We start from the raw sequence: 26,420 nt of genomic DNA, 5'->3' as shown, positions 1-26,420 counted from the left end.
GAATCCTCTCAGCGGAGCCTACTGTCACGTGCATAGGAGGCATCTGTCTGTCTTAGTCTACACAATTCTGTTGTCTTACAAGACATCACATCACTGAACATGAAAGATAAAGTGAAGCCGGAGTGCAAAAGCACATGTGTGTACTGTCACACTGAAGTGACAATATTAATTCCAGCTGAGGAGTAGAGAGCAAGAAACAATATAGTATGTTCTGTTATCAACTTGAATCCACAACTGTGTGATATGGACCACTTAACCAGGATGCCACAGTGTCACCCAATAATGGCATAGTTAAATATGCAAACATTTACACGTGAATCTCAAGACAAAGCCAAGCAGAAGACAGGGCAGGGGGGTTTTCAAAGAAAAATCCAGAGTTCAAAACATTCAGACCTGCTGTAATTTTTTCTGAGTTCTTTGTAGTAGAATTTTTGTAGTCATAAGCAAATGAAAGCTAACAGCTGGAATTTTCTGATGGGTTTCTTTAGTCTAATGAGGGGTGCCTTGTTTTAAAAAAGTTTGAGAACCACTGGTATAGACATGCATCATGTACACAGGTATATTTTATTATCTTTTATGTCCTCAGTAGTTGTATTTTTATGTTTGGTTTTATCTCAGAGGTAACGGTTTTAAAAGAATGGAAAAAGTGGGACCTACTTGGACATATGGAAGAGACTATTATAGATTCTGGATTATTATTTTATTTCATATGGTGCCAGAAAGGGGTGGGGGGTGGGATTTACCACTCGTTTTATAAAGACATTTTAATGGAAAATATGCAGTGACATTACTATTCAGCCAAATTTAAAAAAATAGCACAGGAAAAGTAGGGTCCATTCTTTCACCTGGTGCTGGTTGGCTAGGAACACCCTGAGTGGCTGGTGTAAGAGAGGTGGTGTGATTTACTCCATTTTCTGCTGGTGTTGGCCGGGGCTCATTATTTGCTTCTGAGGGTGCATCTCCATGATCAACCTGAAATACAGAATATTTTACACAGCATTTCTAAATGGATACCAGAAATGTGATCGATCTCTCACGAAAAACCTTTTGTGTCATAGCTTCATGTCTTTTATGACTGTGAAATTTCCTACAGGCTTGTAATCTATTTTGCTACAAGTAAAATCAAGACAGGATTTTTAAATTGTCCCTTTATCACATACAGTTTATCTCTGCAGTGTAACTTTCAAGAAGACATATGGCACTCATCTCTCTGAACAATTATTTCAAGTATACTTTTCTCTTACATAAACACTGGGGAGAAAAATTAGCAGGATGTAACTTAACAGGGTCATTTTCAGTTGGATAATTTACAAATGTATAGATATGAAACTACAGCAGACCTGCATTTTATTTTACAGCTTTGCAGTGTGCCATAAAATACTATTACAAGTAATGCAGTAGCTGGCAGAAAAATACCACAGCTCTGCACTCTGTCATGAAAGCTTCCTTGAAGTAATGCAAAAGCTGGCAGGAAAATCACTATTGTAAACCGAATATGTATACAGAGTTGCTTCTAAATTTTGCGCTTCTACACAGCTATATAATTACTCACCAACCTTCAATACATACAGACACTTATTCTCCGGAACTCACATTTTCACAATTATACTCAAAGGATAAGATATGTAAACAGTACCTTCATCCTCCTGCTCCCTGCATAAGCATGTTTGTGGAATCCAAGTTGTCTAGACATTTTCCACATTTTTTTCCCTGAAGGCTCATGTTTGTAGCATATATTCTGCTATGCAGTTACTTTTGTGGATGTCAGGTTTGTAAAGGTATACACATAGAGGGGGAAGGGGACTCACAGTATGGATGAGCAATTTGGACTCTAAAATGGGCAAAATATATATTTGAAGGACCAGTTACTATGGCACCTGATTAAGTATAGTGCTGGATTTGTTCCCCAAGCTGCTTTGTTTTCATTCTTTGATGATAATCACATTACATGCAGAAGCAGGAGGCAGCTCTTTCCTCTGATTACTCCACCCTTTCAGAACATCAATCTGCCCCTCCATCAATACAGCCAAAAAACCCCTTCTGCTATAACTGTTCCATAGCAATAGTACTGGCAAATGTCTGCAACCTGGCTTAACACATTGTATTCCGTGAAGACCTAGATACTAAGAGATAAACATACCACTGCAGCTGTATCCATCATGAGATTCAGATCATTTTAATCATTTTGTTTATTTTTTTCATATTTGATATTTTTTTAAAAACCAAAGCATGATCTAAACATCTGATCCTTAGTCACATTAATTATACTACAAAGAGCTTTCTGGCAGAAATCGTGGCTGAATTTGGTTTTCTCTTTAAATACTGCTTAAAAGACGGTGACTTCACTGATTATAAACATGCCACAATGAGGACTGCATGAATGATTAATAACAATAAAACTAGGCTTAACAAACTTTGTATTCCAGTCTGAAAATGTGCACCAAAATATGATTGATTTTGGTATGTGAAGGGGAATATTCTTTTTTTTTTAAATTTATGATCTGATTTTTAGATGTAAAAATCAATGTGGTATTCCAACTTCTTTCCAAACTATTTATGTGACTGCTCAGTTTTGGGCACCAAAAGTCTTTGTTTCAAGACACTGCATCACAAATGTAAGACAAGGTCAGGAAGCGCATAAACAGTCATTTTCTATGGATCAAGCAATTTAATCTTGTTTTATAGCACCTTCTCTTTTCATAATTCATCACCAGCCACTAAAGCAATGGTGATTTTCCCTTTAAGGAAGAACAATGAACTCTATTTTTCATTGCATATTTCAACCTTGTATCTTACAGCTTAAATATGAAAGGAAAATGATTTATACACTTTCATGCCTTTAATAAAAGAGAATGTGATTGCTAAGTGAAGTTGAGTGCACAGTAAGGAGAATTAGGTTTACATATACTCTCTCACACACAGAGGTAGATTCTGGAGTGCAAGGTGGCTGGGGATTTCCCTGAGTAGAAAGGAAAACGTCATTAACACTGGGCTTATTTACATCAATTGTTACAGGTGATTGATGCTTGAGTGTGAGCACTTGGATTAGCCTAGCCTGAGCATGACCGTTTCCTATGCAAAAGCCCCACTCCTGTTACTGTACCTTCAGGTTTCTATCTTCCATACATGTTTGGGGGAAACTTTTATGACCCTGTGGGACATATTTCATGGTTCACTGTGCTGAGAAATGCTACAATTCTTTCCCATTCACTTGTAGGAGAATGTGTCTGTCTTTTGGGGGGAAGGGGTAAGAGAATGATAGAAAATTATGAGTTTTACATCTTGTGGGGACTTCTAGCTAGGGACCTGTTGAATGGCTGCTGCTCCTTTTGTGCCATATGAGGGCAAAGGCAATAAAACTACTACTACACTACAAATCACTTATAAGTGTACCGTATTTTGTAATCAGTGCAGTTAAAATGCACAGAAATTTAAGTCATAGCAATTAAAATAATTCCTGTTGTGGATATCCTACATCTAGTTTTCTACAGACATGTAGCTGAACAGTGTCGGGGGAGGGCTTGGAGCTGACATGTCACCTGATTATCACATTGTCATACTTCTGTGACAAGCCCAAGTCTATGAAGTCTTTAACTGGGAAAGGTGATTGGAAATGGAGAAGTTTTAAGGTTTACAATGAACCCTATGGACTTGCATAGCATCCGGTAGTCTGAAACTGGGAATTCACATCATGCTTAAAATGGTTTCTGCTCTAAAAGTTAAGGTCTAAACATTGCAAAATGAATCATGTATTTCTATAATTTATTTCTCAACTTTACAGGTACATTTGTTATGCTAATGCTTCATGGACAGAGTGGCTTCAGGTCTACAAAAAACTTGATTTCTTTGTTTCAAACAGCATGTGCAATTCATTACTAAACAAGTTTTGCTAGCTGCTGCCCTGCTGCTTTTCACAACCATGAAGGTTAAAATTGGTCAATTTCCTTTCACTTTAACCTCTGCAAGAAGCTAGATCATATAATCATAATTATAGCTAAAAATAAAGACAGGAAACAACACAACCATGGACATAAGGGTTAATGTGAAAGGCTGGAAGGGACCTCAGTAGGTCATCCAGTTCAAACCCATGCTCAACAAAGGATCATCCCACTCTCACCCATTCCAGGCAAGTATTTCTTTAACCTACACTGAAAACCTTCCAGTGATGGAGATTATACAACCACTAAGTAATCTATTCCAGTAGTTAACCATGCTCAGGGGATGATGTTTCAGACTCTGTCCTTTTTGGAAGTGTCTTTTGTAGTAGTAAGGGGTAACTGTCTTCCTAGAGACTGACATGATGACATCAACAGGAAATTGTTAGCTATCGTTACGTGTCTATTAGCAGTTGCAGTAAAGCCCTTCTGAGAGCAAGAAATCTCCCTGCCTTTTCCTGAGCTATGAGATAGCACATTTTTAATCTCTCGCATGTTTGTAATGGAGAGATGCACAACTGCCTTCCAGTTAAAACTTGACTGTGAAGCACTCCACAGTTTTCCTTCTGTCATTCAGCCACATTTTTTAGACAGTTTGGGACAATTTGTAACACTAAAGCCCTGTGAGACATCTGTTCACTCAATTTTTGTAATACTCTGAATAACTTAAAAGTAAACACTAGAAGTAAACACTGTGCCTGTCCTTGCCCTTGCAGTAAGTCAGTCCTTCCAAATTTAGGTCCATTACTCCTTCTGGTGGACAAGGGAAAAAGACAATTGCCATCATCCTTATAACAACCCTTTTTGTATTCAAAGCCTGTTGTCAAATCCTCTTCTCATCTTCTCTTCTCCATACTAAATAACCCGAGTTCTTCCAACCATTTTTGTAAGTCATGTTTCCTAAACCTCTCATCATTTCTATTGGACTCCTCCCACTTTGTCCATGCCTTTTTTTTTTGAAGTGTAGTGCCCCAAACTGCACACAGTTCTACAAGTGATTTCTCCTTACCAGTAAAGGGATCACTTCCCTTGGCTTGCATATGACAATTCTGTTAATGCAATCCAGTATGCCATGGACTGTTTTGCAACAATAGCACACTGGTGACTTGTTCAGACTGCAATCCACTGCATCTTCTTTTCTGCGGTATTGCAGCCACCTGGTCCTTAATTTGTATTTGTGCATTTGATTGTTACATCCTAAATGCAGTATTTCTCACTTACCAATTTTCATTGGATTTAATCAGATGTACCTTATTTATTGAAATACTAGACACGGTTTTCCTTCCAGTCGGTATGGGGAAAAAAAGCCTGTTGCCTTATATTGTTATATTGACAATGTTGTCTGGCATAAAACTGCTGCCAAAAGCAGCGTGTGCTCAGTAATGCAAACCAACTATGAAGATGATTAAAGGCAGCAAACACTGAGCTATAAAACACATGGCCCATATTGGATAAGTATTCTGATGGGAACCTACCTTTTTTTATTAAAATATATTTCTATATATAGAGTTATATAAATACATCCTCTATCATAAACTTTCCATCATGCATCTTAAAACCACATTAAAAAACCTGTATTTCCCATTACAATAAACACACCTACTCCCCTGCACAACCTACCACAATGATAAGTTATTACAGCCCATCTGAACAGAATATATGGTGGTACCCATGAAACTCAGTGCCAACTCTTTTTAAAATCAAGGTGAGCTTTGTATACTTTCTTACCTCCCCTTTACTCCCACAGCTGAACTGAGCCTTTCTTTCCCATTTCCAATGATTCCAGTTTCTTCACCAGCATTAAATGTCTGACAAACATCACCAAAAGGGTCCCAAACAGGTCATCACCAAAAGGGTCCCAAACAGGTCATCCAGAATCCTCACACCATCTATTGCATATGCCTGTTGCACATTTATCATACGAGGTGGAGCTGGACCAGGTTGCCCTGTGTCTCATCTGTATATATATTTTGGGGGATCTCAGGGTTCATAAGAACAGTGGGTTCCAGTCATGATTTGGGGGCTAATTAGCACATCAATCCTTCATGGGACTACCTGGAGTGCACACACATACTGAGCAGTGCTGAGCTGTGAGGTCACCGTGGCTTGAAATACTGTTGACTCAGCTGGGGCCCAGCCCAGTGAACTACATGGTAAATCATGAGCCTTTTGGCTTTGAACTAATATCATGCATAGTCTGTACTTTAGGTAAGTAGATATAGAAGTGCTGCTTAAAAGTTAATTTATAGACTACCTGTTCTGATAAAACTTGTAGCAGTTTAAAAAAAAAGGTGAAATGTATCAATTCTGGATGAACTAAATCTAAGGTACTATATGTAAATCACTATAGGTATGTTTATTTCAAAGTCAGTGTTTTCAAATTTTGTTTTACTTCAATGTGCTCAAAGATAGCAGGATCCAGCAGTAAAGAGAAAGGGAAGGGCTACAAGTGTAAAATTTTGGGGGAGGTAAAGGGCAAGGGGGTTACATGCCTTTTCAAAATTAATTTTACCTGCTGTAGCAGTGGAAGGAGGACAAATTCAAGGCAAACCTCCCAGTAATTAGATGCTATATCTCGAAAATTATAACAAATGTATGATGTTTTCATATATAGAATCTAATTATTGGGGGATTGTCTTATATTTGGGGTTGTATAATATTCAAGTAAATATGGTATTTCAGATCATTTTTCCAATTTATCAAGGTCATTTTCAATCCTAACTATCCTCTGCGACCCCTCCCAACCTGATGACACATGCACATTTACTAAACAATTCCTAGTCATTAATAAAGATATAAAAGCTTTATTGAGAAAATGTTAAAATTAATATCTTTACGGTACAGTTAAAAGACAAACAGACCCTAGTGCATGAGATAAAGTTCTGGGATATCTACATAGATATAAAGTTCTGGGATGTTAATCCAATCTGAAGCCATGTACAGAGGATCAGTTTCTACCAGAAGAAGTGCCTTTCTGCTGGTAGAAATAAAAAGTGTGCAGACATTTGAGCTTTTTCTCCTGAAGCAAAAGTGGCTGCTCTGGGAAACAATAAGTTAAAAAAAAAAGTAAGTTCCAGAAGGACATACAAGTCTGTGGCAGAACACTTTAACCTTTCCGGACAGTTCATAACTAACCTCAGGGTGGCTGTTCTTACACAGAAAAACTTTAAAAACTAACCTGAACAAGAAATCATCCACTGACTGGATTGTATTAAGTATGGTCCAAACAGGAACTATGGATTCTTATCCTACTACCCAGATTAGCTTTTGTGACCCGTTTGTCCTCATGGGTTTATTGCCTGTTTGCCTCTCCCAGCCATGTCTCTCCTATTGTCTGTTTGCCTCTCCTACTTCATGGCTCCTTCCCTATCTTTTGTATTCAAGTCACTCTCTCCATTTGTTATGCTAGTCCGTGCACATTCTTTCACAGTATCTGATGAAGTGAGCTTGGGCTCACAAAAAACTTATGCTATACATCTCTGATTTAGTTAATCTGTATGGTGCAAATCTATCCTGCCGCCTTCCTGACTTCAGACTAATACGGCCAAGTCTCTCGCTTGTGGAAAGCATTCTTAGGTTTTAGCATTAGCATTACATTTGCCCAGGGTGAAGCACTGTTCAATCTTTAACAGAGTCTATAACAAAAGCATCTGGGTTTCTTTCAGTAATCTTGTCTCAAAAAGTGCATTAGACCCCAGAGAGAGCCATAAGGAATCCCACTTGTTCTTCGTCCCTGTTAGACTTTGAGCCATTGATGACTATACACGTAGCCACAGCCACAATATTTGAAACTTCACTTACAAAAAATGTATGCACACACATCTGTTCGGGCAAATCTGGCAGTCACACCTAAAATTACTTAATTCTGCTTGAAAGTGTTACTCTCATGAGTAAACAGACATTTCAAATCTGTCCCTCTGTCACTCTGAAAAAACCCTGCCCAGGAAAATGAAGCTTACAAGAAATGAAACAAGCATAAAAAAAGATGCAAAGGTTCAGAAATAAGAAGAATGCTTTAGTGATCATATAATTTCAGGCTACTTATCTTGCAAGATGCATGTTCACAAATCCAAAGAATAGTACACTGAGAATACAATTTAAATGTAATTTCATGTTGCAATTTTGTGCACTTCTGCTGTTTCATTGGCCTGATTAGTTTTATATAATCAATAAATGCACCACCATAATGATCTTATTTTTCTCCAAAGACATGCTTATCTACTATTTTAAAGTAAGTGCCTTTACCAGATAAGTTTTTAAGTTGTTTGATATATGAGAACATACTCAGTGCTACTTATATCAATTCAGCTTCCTAGTTTCCTGTTTGCTTTAAGTAGTACTCTGACAAATGTTTCTTAGCCTAATAAATAAGCCTGTTCAGAGAAAAGAAATCTGCTTTTTATAAGCAAAAATGACCTCTAGAAGTACTTTAAGGGTTATGTTGAAAAAAGACTTTGCTATTAAAATCAAATCTTGTGTGTAGATCATCCTAGATAAACCTCTAAGATAGTATTGAGTATGTCAAAGCATCATTGTTCAACAAAACTTGTGACACCATGTGTATAAAAAAGACAAAGAGGTAAATTGTTGGCCAAGGAACTTCAATTACTTTCATTCATCTAATCTGGAATGGGGACTGTGTTCTTGGTTACAAAAAAATTCAGTTCCGACTGGAAAACAGAAGAAGCCAGGGAAAATATCAGGGGCTAATTCAGGGCTATGGAAGCCTTTTTTCCCCATTGCTTCTATTATTCATGACTAGCTACTTGTGCTGAATACTTTTTACTTCATGTCACATGCCTAAAGTATGATACAGGCATTATTCAAAATCTGACAATGAGATTTTCAGTACCATCTAAGGCTGTGTTTAGACTCTGAACTTATTATGCTGGGCAGCAGCACCGTCAAACAAGCTGAGGAGCTCTGTGAATGCTACTGCCCAGATCAGAAGAAAGGTAGCTGAGTCTGTGTAGACCCAAACATGGGTTAATTAGCACTGCCTCTCAGTGGAGCTACTTAGGGTGTGGACACAACTACATCTGGAGGCTTTTCAAGAGGGGAAAAATTCAAAAGGGTAGCAGCTGGGATGTTCTAATTGTTATTTTGTAACTCTCTCCAGCTGAATTTAATCTATTCCTGAATAATCTAAAACATGATAACAGGGAATCAGTTCCATGAACCCCCAATACTGAATGATTCTATCCCTGTCTTGCTTTATGCAGGTGATGCACTGTTAATGTCATAATCCCAGATAGGCCTCCAAAGGTTATTAGAAGCTTTTCAATATTATGACACCTTGAATAGCTTGGAAATCAACACTGCTGAATCTAAGGTACTGTTTTGGGAACAAAAGGAAGAAACAAGCTGCGTTTTTACAGATAAAGAAATTAGACATGGTCTTCTCATTTATATAACTTAGACTTTATTTTAATAAAATACCTGAGCTGGAATAAATGCATTAAAATGTAAGCATTAAGTCAAAAGAAGCCATGGGCTGAATTTTATCCTTTTACAATAAGACTGGTAGAAGGATGGTAACTGGCAGTGCCTGAGGACCATAGATCTAAGGTAGAGTCCATTTTATTGTATGGGTCAGAATTCTGGGGTGATGACCCCATGGTTCATTCTTTTTGTTCCTTATGGGACTTTTTATCTCTTCCAAATCCATGATGGGGGGAAGGTTTATGCATTCTGAAATGGAGCTGCTTAATGTGAGCTCAATTAAAAACTAAATTATTGGATAAAAATTTGAGCTTGTGCCCCAATCAGATACCCTAAGAAATGTATTTTAGAAGCCCCTTCTCTTACAGATGAAGTCTTATTCAAATGGTTATTAGGGTTGTGCGAAATTTCGCTGAGTGTTTCATTTTGAAGATGTTTCGATGCATTTTGAGTTCAAAACAGCAAAACTGAAATGAAACAAAAAGCATTGAAACAGCTTCGAAATCATATGAGGGCACTTGAAAATTTTTGAAAGTTTTTTGAAGGTTTCGAAGCAGCCTGATGCTGGCAGGCAGAAGAGAGCCAGGGCTGAGCTTTCAGCGGCTCCACAGCACCATGTGACTCAGTCTGGCAGGAAGCGCAGCCCTGGCTCTCCCCACCTCCCGCCACTGGGCTGTGCTCCATGGGGCTGCCAGAGCCAATCAGAGCACAGTGCCGACTCTGCCCACTTCCTGCCACTGGGCTGTGCTCTGATTGGCTCTGCCAGTCCCACGGAGCTCAGCCCAGTGGAGGGAGGAAGACAGAGCTGGCGCTCTGCTCTGCCTCCCACCACTAGGCTGAGTTTTATGGGGCTGCAAGGCTCTGAGAGCTGAGCCTGGTGGTGGGAGGCTAAGCTCCCAGCAGCTCGCAGACCAGTGAAACTCAGCTCAGTGGCAGGAAGTGGAGTGCAGCGCAGCGCTGGGGCTGCACTCCACCTCCCGCCACCAGGCTCAGCTCCATAGAGCCACGCTGGGTATGGGCTGCACCCAGAGCTCGTCCCAGGCAGCAACAGCAGCCTTCTGCCATCTGGCAGGCAGATCAGGGGCCCGCCAGCACCCCCGAGAGGGCTGAGGGGGCTCTGCCGGACTCCTCTCGGGGCAGTTCAGGCCCCTGATCTGGCTGCTGGATGACAGGAGGCTGCTGTCCAGCACCAATCTTCCCAACGCTGGGTACAGGCTGCGCCCAGTGCCAGTCCTAGGTGGCAGGAGCAGCCTCCTGTGATCTGGCAGGCAGATCAGGGGCCAGCACACATGGGAGGAGTCTGGCACAGCTATCCTGCAGCCCTCACAGGGGTACAGGTGGGCCCCTGATCTACCTGCTGGATGACAGGAGGCTGCTGCTGCAGGTTGGGACTGGTGTTGGGTGTAGCCTGCACCCAGCAGTGGGAATATTGGTGTTGCCGCTGGCCCCAGCTGGCAGCAGCAGCCTCCTGTCATCCAGCAGGCAGATCGAGGGTTTGCTTGCAGCCCCAGGAGGGCTGCGGGGACTGTGCCGGACTCCTCACAGGGGTGCAGACCCCCAATCTGCCTGCTGGATCAGAGGAGGTTCCTCCTGCTCTCTGTCTCCTGCTTGTCAATAGCTTGGCATGCAGTTTCCCAGAAACCTCTCCACCTATCTCCTTGAAACTTGGCAGGCTTCATGGCCTCAGAAGGGGCTACTATCCCTGCATGCTTCATCTGAATCAGACCAGAAATTACAAAGTTATAGGCAGTTTCATGCTTCCCCATTATAGCCTATGGGCAAAATGTCAAACAAGCGTCGAAACAGCAAAACAGTTTCGACAAGACAAAACGGAACAGTGCTTTCAAAATGAAACAACGCTTGAAACGAAACGCTGTTCCATCAAAATGTCAAAACAGAAGTCGAAGCAGAACGGTGCTGTTTCGCACAGCCCTAATGATTATATAACAGTTATACTATCCTACAAACAAATGGCCTAGGAAATGTGCTGACAGTTAACTGACCCAGTGTTTTTCCCCATATTTAAACAAGATATAAATGTAAGAATTAAAGACACCAGCATGCAGGCAGATATGTAGGGAGTGAGATTTTCTGAAACTTCTCCTTTTTTAAGATTAATACAGCATTCTTTTGGCCTAGAAACCTACCTATCTGGAGTACAAAACCAGAAACTATGAGATGCCATTACTAAACTGTGATTCAGTCCAATGAGTTCTGTAGGGATGCTTTGTTGGATCCCATATTTGAACAGGATATGTTCTTGCAAAAAGAATGAGATAGATTACTTCAATCACTATTTGTAGCCTTGTTCATTCTTTGAAGAAATATGAGGAAAATGGATCTTTCCATTCGTGGAAAATTTTAAGTATTGGTCTAATGAAAAAAAAGGATTGGCTCCTCTCTAACAACTTACAGGCTATCCTATACTCCATAGGTGTATCTGCATTACTTGCACAAAGAATGAGGGCCAAAATCAAACAGAATTCCTTTTCTTTACTTTTTTACTCTACTGTTTTATATTGCTCCATTTTGTCTATTTTTAATTACCATATATTATGTTATTTTTTTAAATTAGTAGAAATTGTAATTTCATATTTGCTTTTACCAATAGCCACAAATCATGTAATGCTATTGTATAATATACAATTTTACTGTTAATTCTATTACATTCTTTTAGCAAAAGTTGTAAATAAATGACTGTTACCACTACTAACTGTTATATATGAAGAAACGCAAGCCAAGAATGAATCAAATGTTGCAAAAATGGTTCAACTTTCTGGATGAAGAACTGGTAGATTTTGCTACATTTGAGTTGTTCTCAGTTTGTTCACAAATGACAATTAAAACATAACAGCTGCTGCCCTTATGCCCCCTGGCTCTGTGGGCCTCATTCAATGACTGTGTGCAATAGGTTGCCAACCCCTCTTCTAAGTGATGGACATGCTTTAAAAGAATCCTGCCCAACACACTTAACATGTAGCGACTGAAATCTCCCTTACCTCTTTCTTTACCTCTTCTTCTTCCTCCTCCAGTGTTAGTGCTGCCAGCTGTTTAGCTCTTTGCTCCATCAAGTTTACATATCTAATTGGATTGGATAGTGCTTCAATCACATCTAGAAATGAAGCAAATGTTTGAGACCCATGTTCCTTACTCTTTTGTTTCAGTACTGTTAAGATATTTAAATGGCCAAATTTTTTTCCTGAAATCTAATGTTTAGAGTTACTACTTAGACTTCAAAAATATCAGTAAAAGTGCCCATTCTACCAAAGGTACCATTATGCTGTGAAAAATTAAAGGTAATATGCATGCGACCCTTGCTTAGGCTAGTTTTTATGTAAGATTTTAAATAGATTTGGGGTTTCCTCACTACAGATCAGTGCAAAAGGTAGTTAGTGGAGGAAGAAGTAGGAGAGATGCTGTTGCTTGAGATAGAGCTTTGGTTTGTAGCTTGTCTCTATTCTATTTTAACTGTTTTAACAGGAACCCTGTCTGTGTGTTTGGAGCAGAGTTTCAGGATAAGATTTTCCAAACTGTTCCGCTCACATGAAGACAATGGTAACACTTCCAATGCTAAATTAAGATCAAAATAAATAAATTAAATTAGTATTTTTTAGGTATATAAGTGCAATGCAACCACTCAATTTTATAAAATTAAGAATACTGTTTTACTTTCAGTCTGAAAGTGATTGTGCACTGCTGTGTCATTTCAACCAAGCCACATTTGTGTTTTTATTAACAAATCCCAAGGTTCATACTTTCTTTAGGGCTGCAAAAAGTTTGCTGGAAAACAAGTGCTTTGGCTGTGGTCCAGACAGGCAAGCTGAAGCCCTTATAGCAATTTTATACAGCAGTACGTAAAGCCTTAAGCCACAGCAGACAGAAAAGTTTGTTTCAGTGTGTTCAGTAAAGGTGAGTCAGTTTGGTAGCCTAAACTTCCAAATCTTGTCCTTTTGAAGTTCAATTGGAAAGTTTCATAGAGTTACCTGCATAGGTATCGGGTACATAGTCTTTGACTTCAATGTAGACAAAGACAGCCGGCAGTGTCAATGGCTGGTTCCTTTCATTCCTTAGGCAGATGTAGTGGTAGCCTAGAAAATAAAAGCCATCCAGGCCAAAATGTAAATTCTTCCCCATTCACGTTTCCCATGTAATGATAGTATTTTTTATTATTTATATAGTGTTGCCAGTAAACTAATTCATTTGGGGAACATAGTATGTTAGATCATCGCCCTGAAGAGTTTTCAAGCTACCTAGATAAAACTCAGTTGAGGGACAAGGTGAGAAGTCTAGGACTCCAGTTTTAGTCAATCACTTTTATTTTTTACCCATTGACTAAATGGTCACTCTTTGGCCTGTGTAAACATACCTTATTGTATTCCTTTTAATTTGGATGAGTTCATAACCATATTTCATTTTTATTTTAAATTATATTTATAATTAGCGGCCAAGGTGCTCATGGAGCTGGTTTATCAATTAAAACTGGGAGGTACAATTAAATCAATCAATCAATTAAAACTATGATAATACATCCATAGCACAAATATTTCATAGCAATAACAATAAGTTAATTCCAGGTTGATCCACAACTGACTGTTTGGTACTTTCAACAAATAAAAAATAAGTAGCTTTGGTTTAATAAATGGTGTGTATAGGGCAGAGCCACATTCAGATTCTGGTCCCACGTGTCAGTAATTCTTCCTTACTCCTTCTCCACAACCTTGTCCCATTCTCACCAAAGGAGAAATGTAAAAAGTGGCTGTTTCCCCTTTTCTTCTCAAACTTGTATTATGGCCTTTCTTGTTTATAAGCTTTGTGCATACTGATATACTGGGGACCAGTAACTATCATTGCTTTCTTTGTAACATTTAGCTCCACAGGTTTCCTTGTTTCATTTCAGGCTTAAACTTCTAGTGATCAGAGTAGTTTCTTTTTCATAGAAATTTAAGGCTAAGGCTAAAATAATGAAGTATTAGTATTAGTGAATGTTACCATCAACTGAATACTTTGGATCAGATCGGCAAAGTTGTGTTGAAGTCAATGCTGATTTATGGCAGCGGAGACTCTGGCTTTTTGTTCTGTTCACTACATAACTTGTAGAACAGTAAAGCAGTAACCTCACCTGGTCGAATTGCTGAGACAGGCAATATCCGATGACCAATAAATTTCCCTCCTTCTTCATATACTGCTATCCTCAAACATGCCAGAGAAGGTAGAACAACCTAAAAGGACATGTTAGTTCATTTATTAATTTTTTGCTCTGAATGAAAAGCTGTTTCCTAATATAAGATTTATACAAAAATAGAGAAATGAGCTAGCAAATAAAAATAGCTACACAGACATTCAAAGTTTTTGCTATATAACTGGTCAGAAGGCATATGAGCTACGTATGAAAATAACTCAGAAATGATCATGCATCCCTCTAGTCACCTGTGGAAGGAAGGACACTCCTTACCAGTGGGTAAGTCCTAGACAGGGAATTTTCAGAACAGCCATATTTGAGGCAGAGAACAAAATCCCCAGGTTTAATACGATATATGCGTCATACTTATTTTAGAGTCTGAAAAGTGTGACTATGCTGCAAGCCTGTAATTGCATGAAATATGCTTCCAACTAATAAAGGTCTCCTGACCCATCACTTCCTATCATGACTGCCTAGTCAGGCAAATGAAGTTTAGTGGATAGATGAGGCTGGTAAGAGAGATAGATAAACTTAAGATACTAACCTTTGCTTCAGTGAAAGGATAGAAAAGTCCTTTTGGGTTGTCAAATGCTAAGTTACCAGGGTTACTACAATGGGCATGCATTAGGTAGGGAGATGGGGGGGAGGGGGAGAAGAAATCTATTAAAAAGACTACAGAAGTAGATCAGAAAGAAACTTATAGTAATCTCATAAAGAAATGCATTATGTGATTTCTTTAGAAAGGGAGATTGTGCCGGTGATGAATGAAACAACACTGTAGCTCCGTGCAGGGGAAATAATGACTTTGGTAAGAAATCAATCTAAGTGAGAAGTTTTAATGTTTTCCTCTGTGAGATAGGGAGATCTGCAAGAACTCAGCTTGTAAGGTCAGTTCACTTTCAACAGTGCTTCTTGTTCATGGGGATCAAAATGTAAGATAGTATAAAGACCCAAGTGATCCAGGACTAGATTCACAAGGTAGACTGTAGTCTAAAAGAAACTATTCACTGGCAGTCTAATGAGCAGTACAGAGGAATTTCATGTTGCCCTGCTCATATCTGTTTCCAAGGCCCCTGGTCTCTGTCAACTGCATCTTAAATCATAACCTGCCCACACGGTTCAGGCAATTAATGACGCCACAAAAATATTATGCAAAAAATGCATAATGTTTTTGAGACTGTTTTCCATTGTGCTTGAAACTGAATGTGTTTCAGGGTTAGGGCTGCACTAGGGTCTCCAAATGACCAATGGCCAGCTGATCATTGGCTGTATTGGGAGTGCACCAGGGCAAAAACCAGTGGTGGTGCAGTCCCCAGAGCCAGCTGGCAATCAGCTGATTGTTGTCTGGCTCCAGGGACTGCACCATAGCTCATTTGAGCCCCACTGCAGTTACAATCCAGCCAACAATGAGCTGATCATCGGGCCCCTTGGTTTCAAATTGCTGGTGCAGGAAAAGCTCAGGATCATGATCCCAGGCTTTCCCTGCACTAGCAAGTACGGCATAATTTGGATCTGATCCCCAATCCCAAAATTATGCAACCTGCTACACATGTGTGTCATGGCAAGAGGCACAACTGTTAGGAAAAAGGATCAGATCCCATTGTACCTTTAAATGTCTCTTAGTGGCCCAGAAATCAGACACGTCCCTCAGTCCCTACTCCTGGCACATTAAGAAAATGCGGGAGCTGTGGTGCAGTTATTGAGCATGATAACATGAAACATTCACCCTTTAGGGTTCTCCAGGAAAATGCATATCTTGCCAGAATGGCTGCTGTTAACAACTTGTTTTTCTATAACTTATTAAGCGAAAGGGCCTGCCTATCCCAGTATTTGCTTGCTACAGGCTTGACCCTCTTTGCCATAATCATGTTACTGATGAACAAGGCATAAAGATGGCCTTTTGTTTTGCCCTCAGTAGGACATGCTGTGCTATAGTATGCAGAATCCTCATCTTGGTGTCTGCTCCTCCAGTCTGGCTCTCAAGGGACAAGTGATACCTAGAATTGCTGAATGCATCCCAACAGCTTCTGCAAAGCATTCTGAAGGGAGTCATTCACCCTGAACAGACTCCTTGCTATCCTCATTTCTGGCTGCCTGGATGTTATACAGGAGATAGAGGATGGGTTTTTTTTCTCATGTATTCCTGTAAACAGCTGTATGTATTCCTGTAAACATGGAAATCAGGTTTCACAACAAGGATGGCTCTGACCATGACCCTGTTTGGAGCAGTTTAGGGTAACATTGAAAAATTTGATTTTTTTCTGTGCATAATTCCCTGGGGTATAATTAACACATAACATGCAATTGCTCAAAGCAAACGGTAACTTTAACACCTACTAAAGTTAGCTCATGCTAATTGTAAGCTGAAACTACACTCCCGTGGACACTCTGTTTTCCTGGATAGAGTTGCCCAGACTGGACTCCAGAACCCAGGAGATCCCTTCCACTCCTAGGGTCCTCTGTAGAAGACCATCTGCCACTGCCCTATGCCAGGGGTCATGAACCTCACTGCTGCATCAGAATGACCACATAGGTGAAAACAAACATGCATAAACATACAGGCCTAATATATTCATAACATATTGTGCTGAAATCAGTGATTTACTTTCAGTACATTTTCAACCTATATAAAAATATGTGGATGCATATTTATAGAATTCTAACATAAAGATAATATGAGACAGCTGAAAAATAAATCATGCTCTTTCTAAGACTAGATTCTTTCCAAGCCTGGTGGTAATGGATTAGAGAAATAAGATGCTGCATAAAAGTTAAGCACCCTTGTGAGAAAAAACAAATCGCAGTTTCCAAACTTTAGCTCAGACTGCCAAAGGAAAGGTTTTTTTGAAGGCAGAATGTATATGAGCACTACTGCTATTGCTACAATGCTGAATTTCAGGAACCAATGGCATCAGACACTCCATAACTTTAATTTTTGCCATGGGACATGTAGGGGCAACTGTCTCTCAAATAATGGGATGCAGAACCAAGTTAGCTGAATTATCTAGTAAAGTAAAAATGCATAATACCAGAATTCTCTTTAGGAAACTGGTTGCAAACACACTTACAAATCATGATGATATATTAATTTTGCAAAGATATGATTCTGAGAGATACTTAAGACTCTTAGCATCCACTGACTTTTCAGGACTGGGTCTTCTTGGGTAAAAACTTCACAAATACTTATGTAGCTCAGGAGTCCAAATTCCACAGTTAAGGGCCTTGTTACACAGTAATTTTGGGTGGCTCCGGGATCATGTTAACTCCTGTAGGTACTCTAGCCCAGTGTTTCTCAGCCCATGGGTCAGGACCAAAAAGTGGGTCATAAGAACATATGAAAAGGTCACAAACAATCTTCAAAATTTGGATAACCAAACCTTAAAAAGGAATTTTCTTTTAAAGGAGAAAAATGTGGGAAACCATGGCTTCCTCCTTGCAGGCTGGCAGAGTACCAGCCTGTGAGGGGCTGCTTGGGCCTCCCCATGCCCCCCACCCCACACACTCACTCCCGGCCTCACACACTGTGGGGTTGGGGTCTGGGGGTGGCAGGCAGCAGGCCGGAAGTGAGGGGCACTGGGTTAGGACTGGCTATTGATATTTACAAATGGGTCCTGGAAAAAAAAAAGGTTGGGGACCACTGGTCTAGGCTATACCTTAGTGTTAACATCCCCCTTCCCACTGTCCCGCCCTACCCAGTACCCCAGACCTCTACTCACTACTCCCTCACTCTAACTTATGCCTATGCTATCTATCCAGGAAGCAGGCAGGGAAGGTTTCCTATGTTTTCTTGGCTGCTGCCAGCCTCAGCTACTGCTCTTTGGGATGGGCTCAGCCTTGAGCAGAGCAGCAGCTTGGTAGTGGTGGTGGTAGCCATGCAGTCAAGTTAACCCTTCCTTGCCTGCTTCCTTGGACAAGCAGCCACAAGTAAGTGGGAGGGAGGGTTTGGGGGGAGCCCTGTGAGTGTGTGTGTATGTGTGGGGGAGCAGAGGAGCCCTGGGGTGGGCAGCAGGGGACAGGCCTGGAATGTGGCTGGCCGGGGGTGGGGGGCCCTTAGTGAATGAGATTTAGGCTCTTGGGTCTTACAGAGGCTTTGGAAAAGTTTGTCTTGTAAGTCATCAGGCCAAACGTTGTGGCAATGAGTAAAAAATAACTTCAGCTGACTGATTTCAGGCCTTGGGACAGAAAGATTAATTTGTGAAAAATAATTCAGAATTTCTTGAATTTTATATTCAGAAATTCAATCATTTTAAATGTTCTGTAAAACACAAAATGAATCTACCAGATACTAGTAAAATTATTGTACACTTTATGGGGAGAAAACAAAAAATATTACACCAACCTTCTTAAATACTATGGTTTCCTCTTCCCAGACCGGATTAACAGCATTGCCTTGAGAGGTCTTTGTCTTTAACGCTTTTCGTCTTGTATCCACAGGGAGGCCAAACATGTCTACTTCTACATATGTACCAACCTTTTTATCAGAAAGAAACTGACCTGAAATTACCTAGAAAACAAAATATGTGTGGCTTTAGTAAGTGGTCAACAGAAAGAGTTCGGGAATTCTGACATTTCTAGCTGAAGAACTCAGATTGGTGATGGTACTTCCTTCCCCAAAAGACCCTCTCCTACTCTCCCCCTCCTCTTCCCCTGCCCCCTAAAGCACACTATTTTATATTGCAGAGATAGCAACACAATGCGCATAGTGCTATGGTAAAAGAATACATCAGGTTAACCCTGAAGTTGCGTGTAATCATGCTGTAGCAAAGATAATGAGATGCCTTGGTTTCCTTCTGGTCAAATGCTAGGAAAAGAAAACAACTCAAACAGAACTCTTCTTCTAGGCATTTCTAAAATGGGAGATAAAAGGAAAGGATTTGAAAAAAATTGCTACAAAGCATAGGGCAGAGGGTTAGCCTACCAATGAGTATATAGATAGGCATATTATGTACTCTGCCACTGCATCTCACACAATCTATGCAGGGCAGGCAGATGGCGCTGGCTTATGGAATTGCCTCATTACTCATGGATAAAATACAGCAACCTGACAGCTATTGAGCAAGTGTTTGTATCCCACTTACTGCAGTGGTTGAAGAGCGTGCTCAACAACCCACACAAGTTGAGACTTTTCAAGCTTAAGGCTGTGTGGATTTTCAAAACAGCATACATTTTGCCACCAGTAGTTAGTACTCTACTATGCTGAATTGCATTAACAGCTTCCAAGTGAGTATCCTCTTCCTTTCAATTAAGAGAAGATATTTGTTCAACTGAATATGTCTATTAATATTACTGCTTCAGATAACTTAGGGTATTACTCCTGGAGGAACAAATATAGCTATTACTTTTTAATGAAAACCTATCATTTTAATCATTTATACTCAGCAGTGTACTTCACATTGGTCACTGCCTATAAGTTAACCTGTGCTAGGGGCATTTTATGTTACTTGAAATACCCTACTTGAAATAACATACTTCAAAAATAAAAGCTTAACATTTTTAACCCTTTTTAAATACATCAACTTCCTGGTAACTATTATGAATTTAAAAAGGAATGAAACTGAGAACAGAATTAAAACTACAGGAAAAGCAAATTTACTTACTGTATAGCATTCCTTCAAAGTATCTATTTCTGAGGAAACGAGTAGTCTTTCAGTTTGAAAATTAACATGTGACCCAGTACAGATGAGTATTTTGTTTTCTCAGCTTTGAATCCAGACAAACTGTCTTCTAACATCAACAGTAGTCTCAGTAATTGTATACGTACCTTAACAGACAAAGTGTTGGCTACTATTCCATCCACAATGCCTTCTGTAAATGGATCAAAATGTTTGTCTGGTCTTCTCATGAACTCTGGTTTTAGCCGGTATCCACATTTGCCATTGTATTCATACATTCCCATGTTTATTTGCATAGACAAATCTGAACAGTAAAAATTTGAAAAAGAATGAATATAGGATATGCTGCTATTATAAAAAAACCCATTAAATAGCAAAATAACACTATTTAGATAATGTTTTTCCAACTGAGCACACTGTGAAGAAGATGTGTTTCTTGCGTGCTGCTGTCACCCAAAAGGTTTCAGAAGGTTCTTTATTGTAAGACCTCACTCCCCCTCACAGTGAGACTGCTGTCATTAGGGAAGGCTACCTTGAATTCACAGAATCATAGAAAATCAGGGCTGGACCTCAGGGCTAAGTACAGACAGTCAAAAAGCCAGACACTAAATTGATTCAATCTTCATAGGCTGGTGTAACCTGCATAGACTGAACAAATATGCAAGTGAAGAGACGTTCACTTTTGATTCTGGAAATGCAACCACATGCCTGCAGTGGTCTAGGCCAGAAGCCAAGGGATGCTTGAGCATGCCTCCCTGCTCAGCTGGAGCAGACAGCTTAGGCCAAGGCTAGCTCGCCCACCCTATAAGGGGCAATTTGGATGGGAGATGCAAAGCATCCTGGGATTCTGGGGGGCTGTTAGTTAACTTGAATCTGGAGGGGATCTGGGATAAAATTCAATAAATTGATGTAACCTAAATCAGTTAAATCTGATACTACATCCATCCAGGTTGATATTAAGCCAGTTTTGACCATTTTGAAAGCTATTTATGTGCACTGGACTTCTGTTTTGTTACATATTTGAACTGGCTTTCAATCACTTATACCAGTTTACGAATAATTTCTGTCCGTAGCCCAGGAGGTCATCTAGTCCTCAAAGAAGCACCAGCCCCAAGTAAAACATCCCAGCCAAGGGTTTTAACTGGGTTCTAACTGGGTCTTAAAAGCCTCCAAGGATGGAGATTCCACAACTCCGGGTAACTAGTTCCACTGCCTCGCTATCTGATTAATGAGAAAGTTTTTCCTAATATCTAACCTAAACTTCCCTTGCTGGCACTTGAGACCATTGCTCCTTGTTCTGTCAACTGCCACCACTAAAACCAGTTTAGCCCCATCCTCTTTGGAACCATCCTTATAAAAAAGGATGAAATTCTCCATAGCTTCTCCTGAAGATGTGACTTAATTGTTTAGATCTTTAAAAGGCATTTATCACATATGAACATAAAACCCCTAGTAGTGTAACTAAGCAGGGGAGACTGGAGCACCAACTTCAGCTGGAGTACAAAAATAGGAGAAACCATCACTACTCTCTTACCTACTACTCTGCCAGCAGCAGCACAGCTGTGACCAGTGCCCCATGGGCTGCCATTGCTCAGTGTATAAAACTGCCCACTTATGCCTCTGTAAATACCATTGCTTTTCAAGACTTACTTTTGAAAATAGGACTTAATCGTCTAAGATACTTTAGCTTTGAAATGCGGAGTAAAGCAATGGCAAATAACCTTTAAAAATCTTTACAGCTTCTTTAATTTGAAAGAGGTGTTTTCTGTTAAAAGGTAACAGTGCTTATAATAATAGCTACAGGGGGCCTCTGAAGATACGACTCTGTCTTCAGAAAGTTCAAGATGGTTAAAATAACAGTTGCTGAAGCAGTTGCAGAAAGTTTTTGGTTTTAAATTATTTCTCTGAGCATTCACAGCACCAGGATGAGCTCCTTCAAACAACAAATGGCAGTTTAAAACTTGCAAAGTTGCATTTATGAACTGCTATTGGAAAGGAGGCATGGGGATGAATACTGCACCATGAATTCAAGATTTTTTTGCCACAAGTGATGCATAGAAAAACATGTGGGCTCTCCACACTGTTAAAATGAAACTGAAAATAATCACTGAAACCATTACCTCAAATCTGAAGATAAACCTTGGTGGTTGTTGTAGGTTCTGGTTGGAATTATACGGATATATGGAATCGACACATCTTTGATACTTTGTTCATTTAGCAACCAGTTCCATCCAGTAGCAAAAATATCAGGCATGTCTGAGTGCAATTTGTCATTTGTGTGTGCATATGTACCTTCTGGCATTTATGGGGCTGAGTGCACACGCATTTTGGGGAAGAATATTCCTATTAGGCCCTCCTATGAAAATATCTCCTTGCAGTTATGTATAGTGTTTACAACAATGAAGCCCTGTTCTGTTTATCATTGTGTGGGGCTACTGCAATAAACATGAAAAACAGCAGTAACTGTTATTGGAGACTGAAGCAAAGTTAACTGTATTTTCACTTTATTATACTATATAAAGCAGTCATCATTAACAAGTCAACATTTAATGCAATGCATATGAGACACTGTAAGATTTTCTGCTACCCAGAAAATAAAGTCATAAGCATTTTTCAGCTGGTGAGTGGTAACTTGGCAAATGCTGACTTCTTAATGGTGACCACTGCATGTGAGCAGGTGAGACTAAAGTATAATGCACAATTTGTATATAATATACTAATTTTGAATATTGCATAAATCGAGTACAAAGAATGATCCAACAGCTTCATCATACCAATCAACAGCTCAACATCTTTTCACTGGACAAAACTTACTTGGCTTCTAATTAAAAATGTATTCAAGAAGCAGAAAGTGCAGCCAACAAAATTAAGTAAGTAGTGAGACTTACCTACAGTTTGGAAGTTAAGGGCAACCATTTGACAACCAGCATTCCAGAAGACTTGTGGCATGTAGTTTGAGGAATCTACACGTGTTCCTTTTGGATAAATTCGGCTAAGCTGCATTTTGTTGTATCTAGATGATGAATAGTTAAGATACAGTACATCTGGCAAAATTATTAGCTGCCTATTATATCATTTCAATCTACCAAACCTCTTTACAGAATGATGGTTGCTCATTCATGGGTGTTCTCCAACCATGCTTTTTTCAAAGATCTTTAGGAACAGTGAGCCTTTTTATACGTTGTATGAAGTGAGATTATAAAATTATACTACCGCCACCCTTAGTTCCTGTCTGGATTAGACGAATACTGAAAAAAACAAGGAATAAGAGTGTGTGTGCAGATCTAGAGGATAATATCTTTGCAGAACTCCAGTTATGACTATGGTAAGTAACTCAGTCATTTCCTAATATGCTTCTACAGTCACAAATAAGCAGTAGCAATCCTTCCACAGATGGAGTGAGGAGTGCCCAGTTACAAAGGAACTGCTTCCTGAAATAGGTGTTTAACTGACTTTCTACATATAGAAGGCAATGTTGTATGTTGGATGTAAACTCCATATGGCCAATCCACAAATGTTAGATGTAGGAATATGTTACAGGCTAGCTCTTAACTAATCTTTGAAATGGTATTTTACCTGGAACACTCCTTGTGAACTGCAGGCTTGTAAACTGCACTCCTTGTGAACTGTCAAGGGTGGCACCAGCCCTGCCGACAGCATGCGTGTCAGCTGGTGGGGGGGCACTGACCCCATCGTGGGGGGGCAGGGACATGCACCCCCATGCACCCCCTACCAATCGCCTATGGTGGGGTGTGTGTGGGGCATGAGGAGGCTCCAAGAAGCCTCTCGCAGGCTGGAAATCTGACAGTCTGCAAGGGAAAAGCCACGGTTTCCCATATTTTTCTCCATTAAATGAGAAGCCATTTTTAAAGTTTGTTCATGACCCTTTCATATATTCTTGTGACCCACTTCTGGATTGAGAAATGCTGGGTTTAAAGACATGTTTTGCAAAAAGGTGAGTTACCCAGATTATTCCTATTGGGCAATTTTTCTCCATTTTTAATTTATCCATTATGCTACCACTACTTTTATGTCAACAACAGGAAAATAAAAGAACATATTCACTAACTTTTCTGAGTTCCTTTTCCTTGTTGGTCTTTCAGTAGCATAATGGTAGATGGGCAAGTGGGACATGAGCTCTGGGCCTTGCATAAGGGGGCAGATGGGCACTAGAATGGAGCTAGGGGCCACTACACCCTCCTGGCCCTCTTCACATTGCACTCTCCCTGCAGTGGATCTCGCAACAGGGATGGCAGAGAAATGTCAGTGGCATACACTACAGAAGCAGTGGCTGGTGGTTCACTGCTGCTGGGGAAGATGTCAGCTTATTGCTTGCTGCTGAAAAGTAGTATTTAAATGGCTGCTTGATGCACACGTTGGCAGCAAAAAAATAAGGTAACACTGCCCCCAGTAGTATCAGACCTCTGGCTGCTGTCTTTGCACCACGCACCACTGCTGCCCAAGCCACAACACTGAACAGTTACACCTCTGTAGGCTTGCAATCTGTATTTTATAACTCTCAGTCACACTTAATGATCATCACTAGACTTCACTTTGACTACCAAATAAACTCCCATCAGCTCCCAGCCGTGCTTATTAACCTAAGACTTTGGTTACACCCTTAAGTTGGATTCCAAATTTCTCAGACTCATGACTCCAAATTTCAGGGAAGAAACATAACAGATCTTAGAGTTGGAAACGTATATAAGGACTCTTTTTGAATGTTAAGGATACTCCACGAATTCCACTGGAGACTTTGTGAGTTGCTCAAGCCCTTTGGTTTCCACGAAGGACGACATTTCAAAACTCCTGTTACGTTCTATAGTTTACAGGAGACAGAGAGAAAAAAAGAAAGAAAAACAGAATGTGAGAACATACTAATATGTAAGGTAGAGTTGTAACTGGTGGGGATCAAGGTATCATCTCTACCTCATTTGTTACTGAGACATGCATGTGTCACCCCACAATGCAGATCAGCAAATGAGATACAAGGTTTCCTTGGAGGGCACATGAGGAGGCATGCTGAGGACTGTTTAGACCCTCTGCATGGAACCTTTCATGGCACAGAGTACCTGGAAAAGTGGCCTAAAAGTGTATGATGATGGGAAGCTACAACCACACGTATGAGGGACATTCCTTCGCTGCCAGATAATGAGGCTTTTCATGATGCTGCTGGTTTGGATGCATGTGTTAGCTTGGGTATGTATAGTGGCATACTTCTGAATGCACCTAACCTTCAGATTAGTAGGTTTGCACCTCACCTTCAAATTAATAGGTTTTCCTTAGCACTAGCACAATCATTATGGAGTTTTGGCCTGATCACAAGACAGGGATTAACTAGCAGGCTTTGCAAATGTACCTGTATAATTAGATGGCTAACTCTGAATGAAAGCCACTGACAATTTGTGCCTAACTTGTTCATATACTTTTCTGTTAAAAAAAAAGAAGCAAAAACCAACCAACCAATCAAACAAACAAAACACACCCACAAACAAGGCAGCTTGCTGCTGCTTTAGGTACCTGAAAACCTTTTGTAAATTTCTGCTCTATATACTTGTAAAAGGATTGAGGTTATGGCTCAAAGGTGTAGAGAATGTTTCCATACTAGAGAATGTTTCTTTTTTCAATAGGAAAATATAAGGTGCTCACACTTCAAAAGAAATCACCTTCATGTATAGACCAAAGACAGAACATTTCAATAAAACTATTTCCTAAAGACAAAAATGCATGAAAACATGGTTTATTTTTTAAATGGAAACTACTTTCAAACCTCAGCTACAACAATGCAATTTTAAGTACTATAGCAAAGAGCTGTTCTTTGCACAGTGCTTGCTCACCCTATCAAGTCTGCTACCCTGTGGAATGCTCCACATGCAGGATAATAGTTTCTTTCAAACTGTAAGTCTCTCTATTCCTAAGGTTAAAATAAGGACATAGGCATGGATGACAGCAAAGAAAAGTTTGCTTATGACTGTAATAGGAATTTGGAAATTGTCCTCCTAGATCAGAGTAGTTTTCCCTTTAATCCTATTCCCTACTGTGGCCAGTGCCAGAGCTTTAGAAGAAAAACTAAATAGTCTGATATTTCTATTATTGGAGGTGTCCAAATTATCCAGCCCTGCAGGCTAAATGGGCATACCTGAGCTGATCTGCAGGCCAGACCAGGACCAGCCTCCTACAGAGCACCCACCATGCTGCATTCTGCCTAGGCTCCACACATGCCAGCCCCTGGGGCCAGCAAAGGGCATGTGT

At 40.0% G+C, this 26,420-nt stretch overlaps 1 protein-coding gene across 5 annotated transcripts in view; it reads right to left on the bottom strand.

Annotated features, from left to right (window-relative positions):
- PLCB1 (phospholipase C beta 1) overlaps positions 1 to 26,420 on the bottom strand; it is a 740,315-nt gene that overhangs the window by 139,055 nt on the left and 574,840 nt on the right. For all 5 annotated transcript variants that reach the window (XM_019549094.1, XM_019549091.1, XM_019549092.1 and 2 more), the window contains 8 exons: positions 24,903 to 24,987; positions 23,057 to 23,181; positions 20,318 to 20,472; positions 18,896 to 19,060; positions 14,497 to 14,596; positions 13,361 to 13,465; positions 12,377 to 12,489; positions 846 to 972 (listed from right to left, as the gene is read on the bottom strand). In XM_019549094.1, coding sequence (XP_019404639.1) covers positions 846 to 972; positions 12,377 to 12,489; positions 13,361 to 13,465; positions 14,497 to 14,596; positions 18,896 to 19,060; positions 20,318 to 20,472; positions 23,057 to 23,181; positions 24,903 to 24,987 — 975 coding nt within the window. The remainder of the gene's footprint in view (positions 1 to 845; positions 973 to 12,376; positions 12,490 to 13,360; positions 13,466 to 14,496; positions 14,597 to 18,895; positions 19,061 to 20,317; positions 20,473 to 23,056; positions 23,182 to 24,902; positions 24,988 to 26,420) is intronic.

Source organism: Crocodylus porosus, unplaced genomic scaffold (genome assembly GCF_001723895.1).
Source record: "Crocodylus porosus isolate Cpor-Errol unplaced genomic scaffold, CroPor_comp1, whole genome shotgun sequence".
NCBI lineage: Eukaryota > Metazoa > Chordata > Crocodylia > Crocodylidae > Crocodylus > Crocodylus porosus.
This window is presented reverse-complemented; position numbering and strand designations above follow the sequence as displayed.